This window comes from Haemaphysalis longicornis, unplaced genomic scaffold (assembly GCF_048455015.1).
Source record: "Haemaphysalis longicornis isolate Haplotype H1 unplaced genomic scaffold, Haemaphysalis longicornis Haplotype H1 scaffold_40, whole genome shotgun sequence".
NCBI lineage: Eukaryota > Metazoa > Arthropoda > Arachnida > Ixodida > Ixodidae > Haemaphysalis > Haemaphysalis longicornis.
This window is the reverse complement of record NW_027526362.1, coordinates 1,792,367-1,813,583: the sequence shown is the minus strand read 5'-3', so window position 1 is coordinate 1,813,583 and position 21,217 is coordinate 1,792,367. Positions and strand designations below refer to the sequence as shown.

The following is a 21,217-nucleotide window of genomic DNA, read 5'->3' as shown; positions in this document are numbered from 1 at the left end:
ACAGGACGTAGATTAGACGACAAACATGCGGCCTGCAAGCAATAAAACCTGGTTGTTAGTCAGCGCCGCGTGTTTGTCGTCTAATCTACGTGCTGTCCTTTAGCGCTGTTTCTTACATTTTTAAACATGCCCCAACCAGCCCACTTGCTCCCCGTTCTAAGATACATTTTTAGACTACTTTGCTTAGCGCGTTCTCGCATTATTTGCGAATGTTTGTCTGAAATCCGAAGTTAAAAAAAAAAAAGAAGCGCCTATGTTGCGCCCTCCTCCACTCCAGCTCGTCCGAAGTAGCCCGCCAGCCAAGCTCCTCGCGCTACGCGACACCAATGCCAGCCGGCGCTATTTAGAGCCCGTCAGCCGTGCGCCTTGCGCGCGCGGGATAAGGCCGACGTGGTCGAGAAAATTGAGAAGGAAAAAAGAGAGTGCGAAACTGCCAAGGCTAAGCGATACGAACGATAGTACAAGGCGGAGATGAAAAAAACGGAATTCCACTACAGGGTGAAGACACCTTTGAATGGTCCCGTGCCGTCGTTGTTGGGCCAAAATGCTCAACACATACATGTTTTCGTTTCCTACAAGACCCAGCAACGCGAAAAACAGATGAGAGGATTCAAAATTCGCGAGTAAACCCCGTTGCGGCAAAATTATAGCGCGGTCTTGCTACAGTGACTTGCTGCGGCAGCCAGTGAGTGACCCAAAATGGCGGTGCCAGCGTATACGTCCATTTGCCATTGCGGCGGACCCGCGTGAATGTAGACACCCTAGCAAAGAAACCAGTGAAGTGACAACACCACTTCGAAAATCACTGGAAGCAGAGAACCGAGAGAGGGGGAGAGAGCATCGTGAAAGGCAGAAACTTGGATCGAGCGGGCGAGGAAAGCGGGCCTTGAGTCATCGAAGTGGGTTTGCGTCGAAGTGTTTTCGCATTCATCGGCGGCTCAATGGGAGCTTCAAATTCACGGACCGCCTGCCACCTGAACACAGTACTATGACTTCTCGCGGTTGGTGCGTTGGCGTACTGTGGCCGCGTGAGGCAATCGAAGGTGAACTCCCGCTCACGAGTACCCGTCAGCTTGCACGCGTCTGGTCACCAAGTGGTCTCGCCTGCATGCGGTCCTTTTCACATGAAGCAGCGTCAAACGGAATTTAAGAATGAAGGCCGGGACGAGGCGGTGAAGCGGTGTAAAATATGGGGTAAACGCTGGTTTATCCCAGCCTGGGTCCGTCGTATGAAGCGGACCGCGTGCACCCGAGCGTCATATCATCGGGGTTTTTAATGCATTGTTTCTATGGGGCGTTTGCCGGGACCGCAGTGATCCGTCGTAAGAAGCGGGTCGTCGTAAGTCCAGGGGACGTACCAGCGGGGTTCCACTGTAATGCAACAAAATGTGGACACTTGATGGACGACCCAACACTTCTTTTCTTGTGAGGCTAGAGAGCCTGCACGTCGTTACTGGCGTTTAAGATTACACGGAAAGCCAAATCTCCCTGATGCACTTTAACGCTGCTCCGATGTTGACGCAGGCAAGCGGAGTGAGGAAACATGAGAAAAACGTACAGGTGCCGTCAGAAGCAATATAAACACGGGAGCTGTGGCCGAACTGTATCGTAGCGCCGTGTAGTTACGCCGACGGGAAAGTAAAGGACGAAAACACCCACGCGCCTCTGGCGACGGAGATGTCCCACCTTCAAATCTCAAACCACTTCTTGTAATCTGGCTTAGAGCATTATTCGCAGCACACTGGTCCCGGCAATGGCGCTGATAACATACACACCTAAACAAATTCGAAACAAAAACTGTCACTGCCCTCCGCTTCTCCGGCAGTTCGCGTGCGCTCGAAGTGCGCCAGAGACACTGCCAGATGCGTCTCTGCTATCCACTCTTATGCGCTCAGTGAGAACTCGAGAAATGCATCCGCCACCCTTCACTTGAGTGAGCGCGTACGGTTGTCGCAATTCGTAAAAAAAAACCTCCGCTTGTTCAGGTTGGCCGCACAATACAACCAGAGACCAATTTATAACACCCCCTAACAGATGGTTTCCACCCTCCGTAGCATGGATATAGCTATCATCCTTAACTTTCGTTTGTGCGCACAAGGTACTTTTGTAACCGCACAACCTCTGGCTCACTCTATTACTGGTCGGAATGTGAACCGGTTCTCTGTAGTAAATATTGTGCAGTTACAAATTAAACTTAATGAAAACGTAAACTGGAAATTTCCCTGGCGCTGTTTCTCATACATCCGCAAACTGGATGTGCGCAGTTTACTGTGCACATATTCTCCCATGATGCACTTAGCGAGGGGTGTTTCAACACAGACAGGCTGTTGCGAACGACCACGCAGCTGACACGGCGTGCAGAGCGTGGTAATGAAGTTAGGCAGGCCTCCCAAATTTCCATTAATGTGGCTTCAGCACGCGCATAATAGCGGTCAGAAAACTTAATACTGCATTTATGCCCACCAGATATCGCAGTAATTGCCAGTCGCTACTTTTGTTCGTCCAAGACGCTTACTTAGGTTTTAAACGGGCTATCTTATCGGGGCACTATTTATGGGTGAAGAACAGTCCCCTTGTCAAGTTACGGGAAGCCGTTGTCATGTGCTCGCATTACCTGACTACTTTTGAAGTCCGTAGCTCGGGGTATTTTCAGTAGTTAGGACCATGCAATTTGATCTTGCTTCTGCGGAAGTGATTTTAGGCAACTTTTTTATTCGTGCCCCAAGGTTTGTACAATCGCACACTGCCCTAACAATAAAGTAATAAACACGTAACATATTTGGTCGCATCTATAATTAAGCAAAATTCTATAAGGCGGTTTTGAAGAGCTGGAGAGTTGCCTGAGAAACCAGAGCTGGCAGTTGAGATAATGTGATTTTGATTACCCTTCCATAAACACCCGCAGAATGGATGTCGTAGCAAGGAAAACAAACAACCGTGAGTTTTAGGGCGGCGCATCTCTCGGGCTGGCCCCCGTACTTCCTATTTTCAAAGCTAGTTGCACCAACTTGCCTTGCCAAATTTAACAACTGTTTTGTAACGCTCACCTCCAAGAATATCGTCTTAAAATTAGGTACGCAATGAATAGTTCGCACTATTTTATCGCGTATGGAACGGGACGGGACGTAACAAAATAGGAAACCTTGTTCGTAGTCATACTGTGTCGTACTCTTTAACGGTGCTTTAAATACACGTTTCTTTTGCCCCCATGCGGCCCCCTCCTATCACACCGGATAGCGTTTCAACGGTTCGTATAGATTTTCGTTCACTGGATTATTCGCAACATCGCGGCCGCACACGCATTCGATGCTCCAGTCGAGCTATCTCAAGCTGCCGGGAAATATTCTTTAAAGCTTACGGGACTGCAGACGATGTTGAGGGCTCAAAAAATATTTCCAAAATCACGCACGATGCAACTCTCAGGGAGATTCGTTTCAGAAAGAAAGCAAAACTAATCTGAAGTACCTGTCTTCCCGGCGGGTCTGCATGAGGTGAGAAATGTGTTGTGACACCACTTGAACCGCCACTTGCATGACGCACAATATTTGTGCGACTCCCTGAGCGCAGAGCAGATGGTGCGCGTTACACAACAGTTGAAGCAGAACACACCGAGTTAGGGAGGAGCGTGTTCGCAATGGTGACGAGCCGTCTTATCTGCTCAGAGCAACTCAGCGGACAAATGGCCCGCGATGGTCGCTGTCTAGGAAGGCGAGTTGTGGCCAAGTTGGACGGCTGCACGAGGAGACGACGCATCTTTCTCTTCCCCTGTCTTTTCAGTTGATGGAGCACCGGGAGCGGCGGGGGGAGCTGCAGTTCGGCGAAGGAGATGCACCCATCAAGGCTGGCCTTGAAGACCCGCTCAGAACTGAGCCCGCTTACACCGGCGGTTCCCTTTCGGACAGTGCGGCTCAGAATGCGACGGTGTCGCCGGAAATCCTCTGCTATATGTCGGCACTCAGCGACACTGTTTCAGGTGAGCCCTCGCTTTCAAATTCCTGCGTGGTCCGCTAACGTTGTAACACTTTGATAAAGAGAAAACTTTATTATGCATTTGTTTGGTCCGAACGGCAGTTTGCTTTCAGGACAACCTGAAAAATACCTTAGTTCCAGTTTCCACAGCCGACGCAAGTTCGACCATGGCATAAACTACAACAGCGACTTTTTATAATTTCAACCGGCAGATGGGTTTACTCCCGTAAAATGTTCTAGGCTGTTGTCAGGTTTATGGCGAAGAACATGCCTTTAATGCAAGGGATGGACATAAGTGATGGACAAAGTTATGGACAAATGCAAGTGATGGACTATGATGAACAAAAGTGCCAGTAAGCCAAGGGCACACGGGCTCATTCATGCTTAGAGTTAGGTCTGGCTCCTCTTACTAGCGCATTTTCACGAACAAATAGTTTTGAAGTTAAATTTGTTCCGCAAAGTTGCGCGGGCATTGCAGTCCACGGTTGCATGAGGGGAGCAGTCAAACGAAGCCAATGATGAGATGAGTAAACCTAGCGAATTGAAATAAGCCGAGTTGACGTCGTGGATGAACGGATGGAAGTGCTTTCTAAATGTATCCTGCCTTCAGTAGTGGAGGACGTGATATCAACAATGTTTTGAAAACTATTTTTTACGACGCCCGAGATGACGAATTCGTCTTATCAGAACAGTGCCTATGGTGGCCGCGTGGGTAATCACTGCACCATGCATAGTCTCAATAGAAGCAGTGCTTTTGATAGTTGCAGCCCCTGCAGGCTTGCTGCACCGCTTCGAATTATTAATGCAAAACGTTCTCGGGCTAGGTGCTGTTAGATTTGTGGCGGAGGCTCCGTGTTCCTCGCAGCAACGGAAAGGAGTTCCAGTAAAAAAGCGAAACCATCAGGGATCAGAGAAATGATGGAGGACCTTCTGGGGTGTTTTCGTGCGGCCGTAGAAAGAGTGAGAGGTGAGTTGGGAGGAGGTGTGGAGGACGACACAGAAAATTCCCTTCCACCGTCTATGAGAAGCCCTTGTTCGGTGTCGGGCTCAAACATCCCCGACGCAGGGTTCGTCATGGATAAAACGCGTAATTCTGCCGCCTCCAAGCAGAGCGCCTACCTAGCGCAAGGCTCTTTACGCCGAAAGGGCAAGCGTGATAGGTACTTTCGACGTCAGAAAGGACTTTTAGGCGCTGAATGAGTCTGGATCAGTTCATTCGGCAAACATACTCCAGGTGCAAAGACTTAAACCTCAAATGAACTTGCAGCATGCGCGGCTGTATGCCACCATGCGAAAAACTAACCATGCGTAGCCAATTTCGCAACGACAAGCAGCTGCACACAGAGGTGCGCAGGCTCTGAGCTTTGCACCTTTTAGTCACAACCGCGCAGAAACTTCCGTAATGAAATGAAGAACATCAAATTCCTATTTCAGGTTCGGAAACGAGCGAAACTGCTGTACCGTTTATTTCTTATGATGCGGTTTTTATTAGTGGCATTGCACATTATTTTCTTCACCTGTTCAGCTCCTTCAAGGCGAAGAATAATTGCGGCACCAAACGAAGTGGGAACACATTGACGGCACTCAGAAGGTGACCAAAGTGAACGTTATTGCATAGTTCCTTACTAATGTGGTCTACGAATAGTAATAGCCTCTGAAACGAGTGCAATAATATTTCGCGGCAAGTGGTTTCCTCCCAGGTTTGTATTATTGAGGCAATGTGCTAACGCAATACCTGCACCCGACGAAAAAAGAACGTCTCGCTTTCGCGGATAATTTTCTTTACAGTTTAAGGGCGCTGTTGCCAGGCCGTTCTTCTCCAATATCAATTTAATCCTTCCTTCTCTGGCCAGACGAGTCGAGGCTCTCGACACTGTCTTCCTCCTGTCCTGTGACCTGGGACGGCCTGAGCTGCTGGCCACAGACCCCCGGGTCGACGCTTGCAGTGGTTCCCTGTTTTGCTTCGCTCAACGAGTTGGAGTACGACACCACACGTGAGTTCTGCGCAAGGATCCTTACGGGAAAAATTATTTGGGCCCCAAATCTAATTCGTTTAGGCCTGTTTTAGCGTCCGCCGAGTACTGAGGGGGGTGTTACAGAATGCATTACAATTATCGCTCGAAATTCAGGGTGGCGCGGAGAATGGGCGCCGGGGGGATTTCGTCTTAAAGGGGCCCTGAAAGGCATTTTGAGCACACTAAATGAACTAGCGCAATCGCTAGATTGGGTCGCCAACGTCACCTGTGCCAAGTATTACTCTTTTACGCGCAGCGGAAAGCTCACACTTTTGTTGCAAAGTTTGTCGCTTTCTTTCTCACCCTTTCCTTCGTGTTTTTGGACGCCGCCATCTTCACATGTCTACATCATCGATTCCCAGATGTTCGTCATGAGCTAGACATCCTGCTATTGGGCGGCTTTTTCACGCACTTCCGGCAAAGAGATGAGTCGTCTGCTCAGCGTCGGCTCGTCGGCTGATCTGCCAGCGGAGTGCCGGAGTGCTTTGACATTTTACGACAAACGAAACAAGTGTAAACAAACGCTTAACCGTTTGTATTGAATGCAACACGGCCATAACACGACGTGGATTTTATCTTACGTGAGTACGTACCATAAAGAAAGTCCCGTGGCACTTCTTTGGTGCAATCGCAGAGAACGCCCTGAGCCGAATGCCCGGGTTTGACGCGTACATTTTATTCAACTTCAAAACAATCCAGAGATGCGTTTCGAACGAACGCAACGTCACAACATGCGTTGCAAGTCTGAACCGCGATTGACAGACGATGAGTTGCCTCCTCCTGCCCGTCGTAAATACGGCACTCACCTCACACCCGGTTTGCGGGGACGAGCAGCAAGTCACAACTCTGGCGCGCAAGCGAGAAGGCTTTTAGCCAGGCACACTGCACATACCCCATGCGAGGTTGAGTGGTACGTCGTTCGAGAAAGATAATCCAGACCATGGGAAGCACTATCCACCCGCAGAAGTACAATGTCGCATTTCATCGCGAAACGAACGCGTCCACAACACACAGGAGGCGATGCACACACACACACACACACAGCTTCGGTCGCTGCATTGGCTTAGCTGCAAGCTTCGTTCGGACAATCAGCGATGCTACGACGATACAGAGCTGCGTGAGGACGACTTGCTAACCACTTCACGTATTTAAAAACACAGGGGCAAAGAACTAGGTTCATCGGAAGCAAAAAATCTTTCCTCCATTATAGTGCCTGAAATATACTGGCTAGTGTGCCGAGGGCGGGCTCCAGGCGGGCGCCGGGAGCGATGTACGCGGCCGTCTGCCGCTTGGGGCGCTGCCGTGCGGGAGTGTGCGCGTTCATCCGGCCCGAGCAGATCGCGCGGTTACCTCCGAGCTGCGTAGCAGACGGCAGCGGCAGAACTTTCCATTCCCGCTTGCGACGAAAGCGAGCGAAAGCGACGGGAATTCTGTCGCGCAACCAAAATTTGTCCCGACGATTCGACAAAAACGATCGTCGCGCGACAAAGCGACGGAATTCCTGCCGCTCTCACTCGCTTTCGTCGCAAGTGCGAACGGGCCTTTATGCGCAATCTCCGCCCCACATAAAACAAGCTCTTGCTTGTCGCCTGAGCATACGGTTGATATCTGACTACGTTACACTGTGCTTGCCAGTGTATTTAAACGATGTCACTAGGTTTGAAACGTACGCGCTCGGCGTGCAGCTTTGTAAACGCAAGCGGTTTCACATACGCACGCTATTTTGCTGCTAATGGTGTTTTAGTACAGCGTTTGTGGCCTTTGCATACGCTAAACGCTAAATTTTTGCGTCCCGCTACGTGACACCGCGATGGGAGTTTTAGTAGAGCGTCTCATCAGTTTTGCGTAGCGACACACTAATGCATACGGCGCCATCTGTCAAATGTTTTCCGAAATGTCTCGCCGGCTGATCTGCTAGCGGAGTGCCGGAGTGTTTGGACATTTTACGACTATCCAAACAAGTGCAAACAAACGCTTTCCCGTCAGTGTTGAATGCAACACATGGGTGCAGCTTGTCAGAACACGGGTTCTCGCTGATCGAGTGCAGCGTTGGTTTGCTCTTCGTTTTCACGTTCATCGCCGCTGATAAAGCGATCCGATCCGGCGCGTTTTGTGCACGGGTTCTGTGTCGGTTGAAAATGTCTTTTTTCACATGCCGCCGGTAGTAGGAATTACAACCACCGCAAAATAACACCCGGTACCAGCGGGGCCACATCTGAGACCGCGCTTTTTGGATAAACAGTGCGCGGTGCACCAAATGGAACGAGCGCACGATTCTCCCCACGCGGCTGCGAGTTCGCCGCCGATACCAGCTGCAGCCCTGCAGCTACGTGCACCGCGAAAGGGCAAGGCCAGGCCGCACACATGCGGCCAGGTCATTCGTTCGCTTTTCCAGCCTGTGTCCATGGTGTCTACAGAGATGAAAAAGCCGAAAGAGCTGGCCCGTAGCAGACGGCAGTCTGTGGGAGCGGAATAGCGGAAGTACGTCACCGCTGAGGAGCGGAGCATCATGGGAGGGGAGGCCAACAGCGAAGAAACAGTTGAAAGGAGGAGGAAATACGGCGCGACGATAATTCGCGGTTTTTGATTTACGATTTCTCAGCTAATACTCATCGCTTTAACAAAATTCTTGCAGGAGGAGATTGCTAATACATTGCTTTATTTGGTTACATGTACATCCATGCATCGGCGGAAGGCATTTCAGGACCCCTTTAAGGTGGGCAGACCGGTTTTGCCGGGTTAGGGTGGGCTGGTTGTAGAAAATATCTACGAAATTACGCATCATTCAAGAAATGTGTTGTACAAGATTAGAGAAAGCTCTTCTCTGTTCCTCGGGATTGCAAGAAACTACTACGTTACATAACGGCAACATTCTATGAAGCATACGTGGGCACAGGTTTTTTGTAAAGTGTAAAGTGAAAGGACGCATGTTGAGAGGAAAAAGTACAAGAAATTGGTATTTGCTTTGAGAAAACATAAAAGCAACGCGTGTCTACAAGCGTCCTCATCGCAAAGTTGTTATCTTTGCGAGCGCCGACTGCCCGTTGTTTTGACATTTTTTTACGATAATGCCAACGCATATCGAGTCTAGACATACACACTCAACTTTCTTACACCCTTTTTAGCAGAAACGGGTGTAGGGATCTAGTCAAAACTCTGTTAAAAGGTGTTTTGTCGTAAAAGGGTGTCCGGGTGAACACCGTAAAAAAGGTTGTAAGGTTGGTCAACGCACTAAAATAAGGGAGTGGGCAGCGAAGCTACGCGTGACGGTGTGGATGCCCCGAGAGCGCAGGATGACATACAGACACATTTAGCACGCGCTACTCACACTTGAACACCAAATGAATTGAGCAAGAAAACAAACGGGATGCATGGGGACAGCGAGTACATTTTTTTCTTTGTTGCCTTACTTGGAAATACATTTGCTCTTCTTGCTTTTATAGCCAGAAGGGGAAGGTCCTTCGATAGTGTCGGTGGGCTTGTCACAAAAATGACATATCTTAGGGCTGATTCCGCAATTATGCATTTTAATGTGAGCATATACAAATCGACATGTGAATTTGCAAAAAAAATTTATCGCGAAGTGGTTATTGTGTTCAACAAGTCATAGAATTTTATTAAATACCAAACAAATATTCCCGCCATTTCTACACCCTTCCAGAAGGGTGTTCATTATTTCCACACCCTTTTTCCCAAAAGGGTGTACTGCTACAAATTATGGTGTTGGAAACTAAGAAAAAGGGTGTAGAGAAAAGGGTGTAGAGAAAAAGGGTGTAAGAAAAAGGGTCCAAGAAAAGACCGACTAAGGGGAAAAGGGTGTAAGATATCTTTGACTTTCCGGTATTTCACACCCGTTTACACGGGTGGACAAAACATTTTCTCCAACAGGAGTATGTTTTGTACCTCACGATGTTTCACAAAATATAAATTGACATAATTTATTGGAAGTGAAGCTTTGTAAGCTTGAACTGGGTTCGGTGGCGTTAACAAAAAAAAAAGACTGAAAAAGAACTGCGCTCCTGTAAGGGGGGGACTTCCGCAAATAAGTTTTTATTACAATAAAGCCCGCTTTGAAGCCTCTTCGAGTGTGATCACAGAAGGTGCAAGCTTATGCGCACGTCTTACTGTACCACTTCAAAGGTATTAGCCATGTTTTGGTTCTAAAACGGGAAAAAAAAACTGGCCCAGTTTGAAATGGTGGGGCAAGGCAGGAGAAACAGTATTGCTTAGGGTCGACCTAGCTTGTTTCCCCAAGGATCCGCTGTGAGCGTGGAGGACACACTGAAACTGGCTTGTAAAATCCGGTTAAACTGGCCTAACCCCTCAGCGCTCATTGTAGCTTAGCAAGAACATCGCAAAACCTAGCAAGCGAACCAAAACTGAGCAACACCGGAAGAAACTGGGAATGAACCCCAGCCCCGCTGTTCTTTTCTTTTGCAACTGAACCCCTATTTCATACCGTTTGAACCCCCTACAGAAAGTCAAGCGTGTTGCACTCGATCAACACCCTTTTCGGCACACAGTTATGGTCTTTTTAATTTTAAAGGTTCAAATTGATATTGGATGCGAAGCATCTCATGCTCGGGGCTGTGTTCCTCCTCCCTTGTTCTTGTCTGCCGTCCGCACTCTACTGCGCATGCGCGTCTCTTCAGCCCCGTCAGCGTTTGGGCTGACGTCAGCGCAGTCCACTATAAAAAGAAATAGGTGGCGCCCGGTTTCGATCCCACGACTCACTGGCCGCAACGGGAGGTACGTGGCGCTCTTCCCACTGCGGTACAAATCGAGACGGGAGCATGTGCTACGAACGCGCCTTTTTATGTCCTTCACTCATTCAAACTACGGGAAGAAGCTACTGATATAACGAAGGTACGCGAAGCTGAAAGTCAACGGAAACGACGAACTGAAAACTTTAGAGGAGGACGTTGAATTTCCAGCGGGAAAGCTGTGTCGGGAAGCGCCACGCGCCTTGCAGATGAACCAGAGAAGATGACGAAGAGGGCGGGCAGCGGGGTAGGACCGTGAGCACACAATAAAGAAAGACGATAACTAGGAGGTGTTCGATCAGGTGACGCGGGTGTAGGTCTGTTCTTTGTCTCTACATTTCTCTGTCTCTACATGGGGGTTCACACTACGTTCCCATTTGGGCTTCGATAAATGAAACAAGATAACGGCAACACAATGGAACCTACACGGAACCGCCATGATGCTTCGCATCCTTGACATGGTTCCCCACGGGAAGATGGTGTAAGGACGGCTTTTTCTGGCACGAAGAAAAGCGTCGTCTGCGCAGCCCGGCGGCGCCGTTGGTTAATTAGCGCTTCCTGTAGCACGCCTAATGCTATCGCGTTCTTCCATATTTATCTTTCTTACGACATGGCGACTACACGACGCCGATGTCCGAGTTGGCAGAGCGCCTTGTCACAACGCCGACAGCGCCACGAACACGTCGGCCGATTGAAAGTACGCGTGGCGTGACTGGCTTGGTAACCGAAGACGCCGACAATACCGTTCGGTGGAACGGTCGTCGGAATCGATCGAGACGCGAAAACTGCGCCCCAACAACATTCGTGCCGTCGCTCTGTCCTGTTAGTTCCTAAACATAGTAAGGTCCATGCAGTTCAAAGAACTCAACACTAGCGCTAATGCGATCCGTATTACGGCTTACGACGCTCCGGGAATCCTTTGGGCGACAATTCGTTTCCCAGAGTTGGAAACGGCATATTCGTGTGCGACCAGCAGCGCTTGCAGAAAATTTGAGTGTTCTTTATTTTTGATATTTTCTTGTTTGTCCTTTTTAGGTTTTGTTTGGTTTGCGATGGTGTATATGTGTATGCATGTATTGTGCGTAGAAACTCTGTGTATACATTTCAGTGCGTACATACGCGCATCTATGTAAACATACGAGTGGATCTACATATTCCATGCGTGGATATGCCAATGGAAATGTATTGTGTACACAACGTGCTCGTATACATTCGCGTCCATACATGCATGTGTGCTAATGTACATACACAAATTAATCCGGAGCCCTCCACTACGGCGCGCCTCATCGCCTGCGTTGCGTCGGCGCGTTAAACCCCCACAATCAATCAATCAACAATGGGCGCATGCTTGCATCCATGTGCCTCCACGTGCTCAGGTCTGTTAGGCAACCCATGCACATGGCCTCTGTGCGCCTCTTGACCTTGCAAGGTGAAGGTTTGTGGAAAATACAAGCTTAGTGAAGAGCAGAAGAGGATTTAGGGAAGGTTTATTAGGTAATAAGTGAAACGAACACGCCGGGGCAGTGGCTGGGCCAAGACAAAGCGTTTATTGCGATAGCGCGGGTTAATGTAGCGTTGTGCGATAGGGGTTAAGAGAAAGGGAAGGAGAGGCAGCAGTGGTGATAACGGCGGCTTCGGCTGGCGTGACGTCACAGATACATCATTTCGCTCCCCCTATGGTGAGTAACGGTCTGGCGGTTTGCGTTGCCGGCCCGACCGACGCAACACCGGAGTTGGGGTGGTCCCGGCGAACTCGTTGCTTGTTGGCACTCGCCTCGGTGTTCCACCTGCTGGAGGTCCGCCGGCAGTTTCCTCGTACCCGGAGTCACTGGCTTCCCCCTGGTCGTGCTCCAACTCCTGTGGCTTCACCTGGACGCTGTGGCGCCGAATGGTTTCCCCCTCCGGACCATCGGCATTCACGAGGCGGGCTCCGTCTGTCGATGTAATGCTGGCTGGAGTCCACGGCTCGCCTCGCCCGAAGTTCCTCACCCAGACTGGCTCACCGGGCTGCCACACATCGAGGGAGGGACGGTCAGCTGGCGAGGGTGGAACGGACACTGCGTTGTTCAGCCTGGAGCGAAGATCGTAGCCCATTAGGAGTTGCGCTGGTGTCCGGCCCCCGGCCTGCGGCGTTCTGTGGTACCTGTGCAGAATCCTCGCCAGACGGGTTTTCAGTGGCCCCTGCACATTCTTCTTCAAAGGAAACTTGACAGTACGAAAAGCCCTCTCCGCGAGCCCATTGGACTGGGGGTGATACGGTGCTGTTCGGAGGTGTACTATGTTATTCAGCTTCATAAAATTGCAAAATTCCCAACTCACTCTTCATGGGTATCTCTTCTATCCACTTACTGCGTGAATCCACCACAATCAGTAGCATGTGACCATCAATCGGCCCCGCAAGATCGATATGCAGCCTCGACCAACGCTCATCCGTCTCCTTCCACGCAACAGGGGGTTTCTTGGGGGGCATAGGAGCAGCTTGGATGCAACTGGGGCAGGACTTTACCATGTGCTCAATGTCATTCTCGATCCGGGGGTACCACATCAAGGAGCGCCCTAGCCGCTTCATTGAGCCACTTCCTTGATGAGTATCATGCAGCAGACGTAACATCACTGATCGGGCACTCTTAGGGACGATCACTCGATGGCCCCAGTAGAGAAGCCCGTAACTCCCCGTTATCTCAGCCTTCCGGTTGAAGTAAGGCATCAAGTGCTGGTCCTCAGGCCCCAAATGTCTTGGCCACCCCTCCTGCAGCCATTTTTGCACCTTTGCTAAATCGTCATCGCGCTCCGTGAGAGTGCCCAGTTGCTTCGCGGACATATGACACCATCATTGAGGGTTTCCGTGAGCAGGACATACTCACCGTCCCCAGTTTCTTCCTGCGTCTCTGGCTGGGAAGTTGCTGACGTGGGGAGCCGGCTGGGGGCATCTGCTGGAACGTTGTCTTTCCCGGGCTGGTGTTTGATGACCTAATCGTATGCGCTGAGCAGCACGGCCCATCGCTGGATACGCGCAGCGGCCATCACGGGTACTGCCCTGTCTGGATGAAAAAGTCCCACAAGCGGCTTATGGACCGTCATCAATGTGAAAGTATTGCCCAGTAAGTATTGCCGGAATTTAGATGCACCAAACACAAGTGCCCATTCTTCACGTTCCAGACACGAATAATTTTTCTCCACTTCGGTCAGTAACCGAGAACAGAACCCTATGGACCGAAGTACCCCGCCCCCGACATCGTGTGAAAGCACTGCGCCGATTCCGTCCGGGGAGGCATCGCATTCCAGGACTAGCGGCCTGTGTGGGTCAAAATGCGCCAAAAAATCTGCGGATTTGAGAAGGTCTTTCACCTTGCTGAATGCCTGTTGTTGAGGGGTACCCCACTCCCACTTAGCTTCCTTCTGGAGTAGTTGATATAAGGGCGCCATGGCCGTCGATGTGTTGGGAAGAAACTTGTGGTAGTACGTGACCATGCCAAGGTAGGACCTTAATTCTGCGGGATTCCGCAGTGCCTGAACCTCCAGGATGGCGTCTATGTTCTCCGTTTTTGGTTGAAGACCTCGAGCGCTGATTCGATGTCCCAAAAAATCCACCTCTGGTCGGCGGAACTTGCACTTGTCTGCGTTCAACCGCACACCATATTCCTGGAAACGCTTCAATACTGCGCGCAGTGTAGTGCAGTTATTGCGTTTCTCTGCCACGATGACGTCATCTAGGTAGACCTGAACACCCGGAAGCCCCTGCAAAATGGTCTCCATACGACGTTGAAACACGGCCGGCGCGGGCGCCACTCCAAAAGGCAGGCGAGTGAAGCTTAACAGTCCCTTATGCGTGTTTATGGTCGTGAGTAGCATGGCTTCCTCATTCAACGGAAGCTGGTTGTACGCCTCCCGCAAGTCTATCGTGGTAAAAACTTCATCGCCGTTCAATGTCGCCAGGATATCCTCCACCCGTAGCAACGGATATTGCTCAGTGTGACAGGCTTTGTTTACCGTTTAAATCGCCGCAAAGGCGGATGCAGCCATTCCGTTTCACTACCGGTACCACTGGCGCGGCCCACTTCGAATGAGGCACCGGCACAATAATACCCGCGCCCGAAACGCGGTCCAGTTCAGCGTCGACCTTTGGGCGAAAAGCATAAGGAACGTCGCGTGCTTTCCAAAATTTCGGCACCACGTTTTCTCGCGTCTCGAAGTGTACCGGAGGCCCTTTTATGAGCCCTAAACCTGGCGCGAACACATCAGCGAATTCGGCTAGCAACCGGTCCACGTTAATGTCGTCAGCGCCGACTAACGGCAGTTGCTCACCTGGCGTGTTCACGTTCATGACCGGCGCCTCGAGCATGTGGAACGCTTGAATCAGCTCGCGTCCGCAGAGGTTGGGGCCGGAGCAACCAAGGACTTGCAAAGATCCATCCGTCGACCTGTTTCCGCACGAAACCTTGAGCTTCTGTTGTCCCCGCACTGGAAGCCGTACCAGGAAGCAGGTCAGTTTCAATTGCGAACCACGCAGCTAGGGCCACACTGCTTTGCACAGTTCATATGTGGGCCACGTGATGACCGAAATCGGTGAGCCTGTGTCGACCTGCATGTCAACTGGTACCCCAGTACAATGCAAGGTGCGCACGATGCGTTCCGTAATGCCGATTTGGCGATTCGCTGCCTCCAGCGTGAACACACTTTCGGTGCCCGTGTCTTCCTCCCGCGACGACACGCCGTGTATGTACTTGGCGCACTGGTGGCACCACCCCGAAACCACTCTCACGGCGGCAACAGGCTCGGGCGATATGACCTCGTTGTTTGCACCTGAAGCATGACACCGAGCGGAAGCGCGGAAGCGGCAATCCTCGGGTCCGTGCCCTTTTGCTCCGCAGCGGTAGCACGCAATCTGCGGCCGGCTTTTTGGGCGATAGGACTGGCCTCCCAGCGCATGCACAGTTCCCTCAGCGGCGGGGCTTATTATCTCTTGCGCGTTGGCTTCGGCCATTTCGGCGGATATCGCAATTTCTTCCGCTTCGTTCCTCCCTCCCTTGTTGTCCGCCGTCCGCACTCTACTGCGCATGACCGTCTCTTCAGCCCCGTCAGCGTTTGGCTGACGTCAGCGCAGTGCACTATAAAAAGAAATAATTAGGCGGCACCCGGTTTCGATCCCACGACTCTCTGGCCGCAACGGGAGGTACGTTGCGGCCAGGCACGCGAAGCTGAACGTCAACGGAAACGACGAACTGAAAACTTTAGAAGACGTTGAATTTCCTGCGGGAAAGCTGTGGCGGAAAGCGCCACGCGCCTTGCAGATGAACCAGAGAAGATGACGAAGAGGGCGGGCAGCGGGGTAGGACCGTGAGCACACAATAAAGAAAGACGAGAACTAGGAGGTGTTCGATCAGGTGACGCGGGTGTCGGTCTCTTCTCTGTCTCTACATTTCTGTACTTTTCTATGTCTCTACATGGGGGTTCACACTACGTTCCCATTCGGGCTTCAATAAATGAAACAAGATAACGGCAACACAATGGAACCTACACGGAACCCCCATGATGTTTCGCATCCTCCTCATGGTTCCCCACGGGAAGATGGTGTAAGTTTTGACGTGCCAAAGCTGAACTTGGGGCATGAGGCGCACCGTTTATGGAAGCGAGCGATCATTGCCGACGAACAAGTTTTTTTGCTTTCATTTTTTACAAGTTGACGAGGGTATGATGGGATGTCTTGTTCTTTACAGTGCAATTTTACATGCATGCATGATTTTATTCCATGAACAACGGAACGCCTTTTCCGCACCGTTTCAACACCCTGAGAAAAACCATGGGTGTTTAAGTTGATCAGCCACATTTTTTTCACACAAAAAGGGTGTAGAGCTAGGAAAAAATTATTGAGATTTGAGAAAAGGGGGTAATGGGCTCCGAGCACCCTTTTTCCACTTTTGCTACACCCTTTCTGGCCGAAAAGGGTGTAAAAATGTTTAGTGTGTACGGTTGTCAAGCATCTCCGAACGAAGCCACGTTTTCACGCGACAGATCACGCTCGTTCCCTCAACGCCATTGTGGATGTAACAGACGCACATCAATTGCAGGGGTGTTGAAATTTTGCTTCCACGCTCAGAATATGAAGATACTCAAAAATGAAGGTGGTACGTACGCGTACCCTTTCGGAGTTCCGATAGTTCAGCCTCTGCATTTCACTGTTAATGATTCGGAGCACACTGACTTCTGTGCCAAACTCCACTGCTACCTCTTCGTTCTTTGACTATTCATCCGCGAAGACTTCTCCCGCTTTTACCCCGCTCTCGTTAACTGTTTCTGTAAGAAGACGCATGTGTTGCTGCACCTTCGAACTGACCGTGTATATAGCTGGACACAGTGTGCCAAGCAGATTAAAACAAAACAGTGCAGGCTGCATTGTGCCATTGATGCATTCTCGATGTCTGTCTTGCGGGTGTAGCTGCCTGATATTTAGCCTCCTGGTGTGAACGTGGCGGGCCCATTAGTTACGCCGGGTTAAAACAAAGCGGTTGCTTTCGATGAAGATAACTTAAATAAATGTTTTATCGAGCGAAGTGTCGAAACAAGCACACTAAATATTTGAACCAGTAGGCATGTAAATCGCAGGCTAACGGGACCACTTCACGGGACCACGCCGCACACGGGCGTTTTTCTCCAAAGAATAGGAAGAAATAGCAAGAAACAAAAAATTAGTAATGACAGCTTTGATTAGTTTTGTCCAAACGTCAGTGTACACCCTTCGTCAAAGTTTTCTAGGCCAATCCTAAGCCTTCTCGATCACAAGGAATTTAAATAACAATCTTTACCTTTATCTGTGCCGAAAATATTTTACGACAGTTTGAAAGGAAGGTGTTTTCTTGAGCTCTCTGGCATAAAAAGTTTCAGCCTTGCTCGGGACGTAAACTTGTACATTGAATTTGTTGCGTCCTGCGCATTCCCGATATGGCCTAGAAAATTTTGACAAAGACTGTACCTAAGGCTTCGGAACGGAAAATACAGGTCCCGTTGCATTTTGTGGAGTATAGTTTACCCGCGAGGGATGATTTGAGGGTTTTTCAAAGGTGGAGGCTCGTTAGGTTCGGGGGTGGTTCGGGATCGTCGACCAGCCCGAGATGGTTTCTCTGTTTTATAAAGCGATGCACAACATTAAAATCAGTATTGGGTTTTTGCCTGTTTAAGAAGCTATTGATGCATATTTCAGCTTTACAGTGCCACGGCGCTTGTGTAAAATATATCCACAATGCTCACAGACGGGCGCTCACTTTGGCGCCCGGAGGCTGCGATGCGCCTTAGCCGGACTTTTCTGCTTCCCGCTTTGTTTAGCCAACGAAGTACACTTTTTTTATTTACAGAATAAAACTTTGTGGCCACTGCTGCGTTAGGTGGAAATGTTGCTCGAGTAAGCGATTGAGTGAGCGACGCTGCGACAGCTTAACGGCTGAACGTTGGTACGGCCAGTTGCACTTTCGCGGTCACTTCCCAGTAGTCAAAAAAAAAAAAAGTGGGAGGGGGGACACGAATTCTTCGCCTTCCGAACGAAAGTTGCAAATACGACTTCGGAAAGCGCAGCAAACTTCCCTCTCCACTTTCGGAGAAAAAGTAGCGGCTAGGGGTGCACGCGGGGCCAAAAGGGTTTACGATCGCGGCGTCAGGAAATGCTTTCGAGCACAAAACTAATGGTAACCGGCCCGGACTCGTTTGAGAGACTGCGTGCACCCGAGCACGCTGCAAATGACTGATGCCTCTATTTTGCAGATGCTTACGGCCCATCTCGCTTATTGTGCCGGTCGGTGGGACTCCGCGAAGTGGGAATGGATTGCCATGATCACTTTGACCTCGCTCCTTGCATTCTCGTAGCTTTAGCAAAGCTGTGCGAGAAAAAATTAAGAGTTACGTTCCCAATTCAAGCTGAATCCGACCAGAATGACTGGATAGAGCAACGCAAGGGGAATCCAGACGCATAAAGACATCTTACAAGTCGCTTTAGTGGCTCAGCACCTGCCGTTAGGTGACGGGGTCTTAATAAATAAATGAATAAATAAATGAGCTACTAACGCGTTTGACAAAAGATAGCACCCCTTCCAGCTGGGAAAACGCCGCAACCCCTCCCCCCACCCCCTCCACCCAAAAAAAGCATTCTGCGAGCTACAACAACGACTGCAAAGCCCCCCGTGCTCGGTCATTTCGACACCAACGCTGGAACGGCGATGCACACGGATGCCAGTGATGTAAGGTTGGGTGCCGTCCTCGTCCAAAAGCAAAGCGGTTGCAAAAATGTAATCGCCTTTGCCAGCCGCGGTATGTTGAAGGAGGAGAAAAACTACTCAACCTCCGAGAAAGAGTGCCTCGCCATTATATGGGCCATTTCAAAGTTCCACCCGTACGTGTATGTTAGACAGTTCAAGGTCGTGACAGACCACCATGCGCTGTTTTGGCTCGCCAATTTGAACGACCCTTCTTGCCGTCTTGGGCGGTGGAGCTTGCGGCCGCAAGAGCTTGACGTTACAATCATCTGAAAATCCGGCAGGAAGCACTCCGACGCCGACTGCCTGTCCCGCGCCCCCGTCGACCCACCACCACAAGAATCTGATGAAGACAGCGCGTTCTTCGGGATCGTGACGGAGAGCGACCTAGCCGCCCAGCAGCGTGCCGACCCCGACTTACGCGTCATAATCGAGTACCTCGAGGGATGCAACGTTGCCGTTCCTAGGACCTTCAAACGCAGCTTACCAGCATTCAGCCTGAGAAACTCCGTCCTTGTGAAGAAGAATTTCAGCCCCGGAACAAGAGCGAATTACCTTCTCGTCATCCCCGCGGACCTTCGTGACGAAATTTTGGAAGCGTGCCACGACGACCCGTCTTCCGGACATCTGGGCACAGCCCGCACTATTGGAAAAATCAAGGTGAAGTACTACTGGCCCGGCCTTACCTCTGACGTCACCCACTACGTCCGGAGCTGCCGTGACTGCCAGCGACGAAAAACGCCGCCGACAAGACCCGCCGGACTTCTGCAACCGATCGCCGTCCCATCGAGACCATTTCAACAGATTGGAATGGACCTTTTAGGCCCGTTCCCTACGTCACGATCACAGAACAAGTGGATTGTCGTAGCGACAGACTACATGACGCGCTACGCAGAGACCGCCGCTCTTCCGAGGGGGACTGCACAAGAAGTGGCGAAGTTCTTTATAAGCCAAGTTGTGCTGCGACATGGAGCCCCGGAAGTCCTAATCACAGACCGCGGAACGGCATTTACTGCGGAGCTGATGCAAGGAGTATTACGCTACAGCAACACGGATCACCGAAGAACGACGGCGTACCACCCCCAAACGAACGGACTAACAGAACGTCTGAACAAGACAATCGCAGATATGCTGTCAATGTACGTTGACGTTGAACACAAGACTTGGGACGAAGTGCTCCCGTATGTCACGTTTGCGTACAACACGGCTATCCAGGAGACGACACAGCTGACGCCGTTCGAGCTTGTCTACGGTAGAAGGCCGACTACGATGCTCGACGCCATGCTTCCGCACGTAGAAGACGACGACCTCAACGCCGACGTCCACGGATATCTTCAACGTGCGGAGGAGGCCCGCCAGCTCGCTCGAGTTCGTATAACGGACCTGCAGGTGGTGAATGCCGGACGCTACAATCTCCGACGCCGAGACGCCGAGTACCACCCTGGGGATCGTGTGTGGGTTTGGACTTCCATCCGATGTCGCGGTTTCAGTGAGAAGCTTCTGCGACGGCATTTGGGACCCTACCGGATTCTACGACGTGTTGGCCAACGTACCTACGAGGTGGCCCAGGATTGTGATTCCGGCACATCACGACGACGCAGGCGGCCCTACGTCGTCCAAGTGGTTCGCTTTAAACCTTACTACGCAAGATGATGGACTTTTTTTGTTGTTTTTGTTTGTTCATAGTGTCATTTTATTTAGGGGGGGGGATAATGCGGCGAACCATGCATTGGGCTTGTTTATTTGTGGTTTGTTTTTACTGGCCGGCTGCGCCCGGTGGTGTTATCTGTGTCCCAAGCGAATTGCATGTTCCATTCTTGATTTTTGTGCCGCACGGGTTATGTCATTCGGATAAGGAGAGCGTTTCGCCCTAACGTCACTGGCCTGGAATAATCTTCTTTGATCTGCAATGTTCTGGATGTAAATTGATGGTTCGAGAAACACTCGCGCCGAAAGATAAAAGCCTACAGAGCAGACGCCGCGGTATTGGATTCGCCGACAGTCGCCCACGCACGTCACTTTGCTGACTGCTGCTTCGCCGCCTGTGTATTCTTTGAGTTTTGTTAGGAAAGCACAAGTTCACTCCAATAAACTTGTTTTCCTTGAAGACTCTAGGAGAACGTCCAGGGAGTTAAGGAAGGACGCCGGCGTCAAAGAAAGCCAATAGATTTACCTCATTTGAGTATTTCATTGTTATTTCATGGCAAAACCAAGGGGAGGCTGAGACTAA

General features: G+C 50.6%; 1 protein-coding gene across 3 annotated transcripts in view; it reads left to right on the top strand.

The window, feature by feature from the left end:
* LOC144137553 (diuretic hormone receptor-like) overlaps positions 1-21,217 on the top strand; it is a 291,661-nt gene that overhangs the window by 158,344 nt on the left and 112,100 nt on the right. Inside the window, exons 1-2 of one of the 3 annotated variants that reach the window (XM_077669485.1) lie at positions 3,783-3,973; positions 5,823-5,963. The exons of the other annotated variants lie outside the window; for them this stretch is intronic. Of the exons in view, the coding sequence (XP_077525611.1) occupies positions 3,946-3,973; positions 5,823-5,963 (169 nt within the window). The 5' untranslated portion in view covers positions 3,783-3,945. Of the gene's footprint in view, positions 1-3,782; positions 3,974-5,822; positions 5,964-21,217 lie in introns of those variants that run through there. 3 annotated transcript variants of the gene reach the window in all.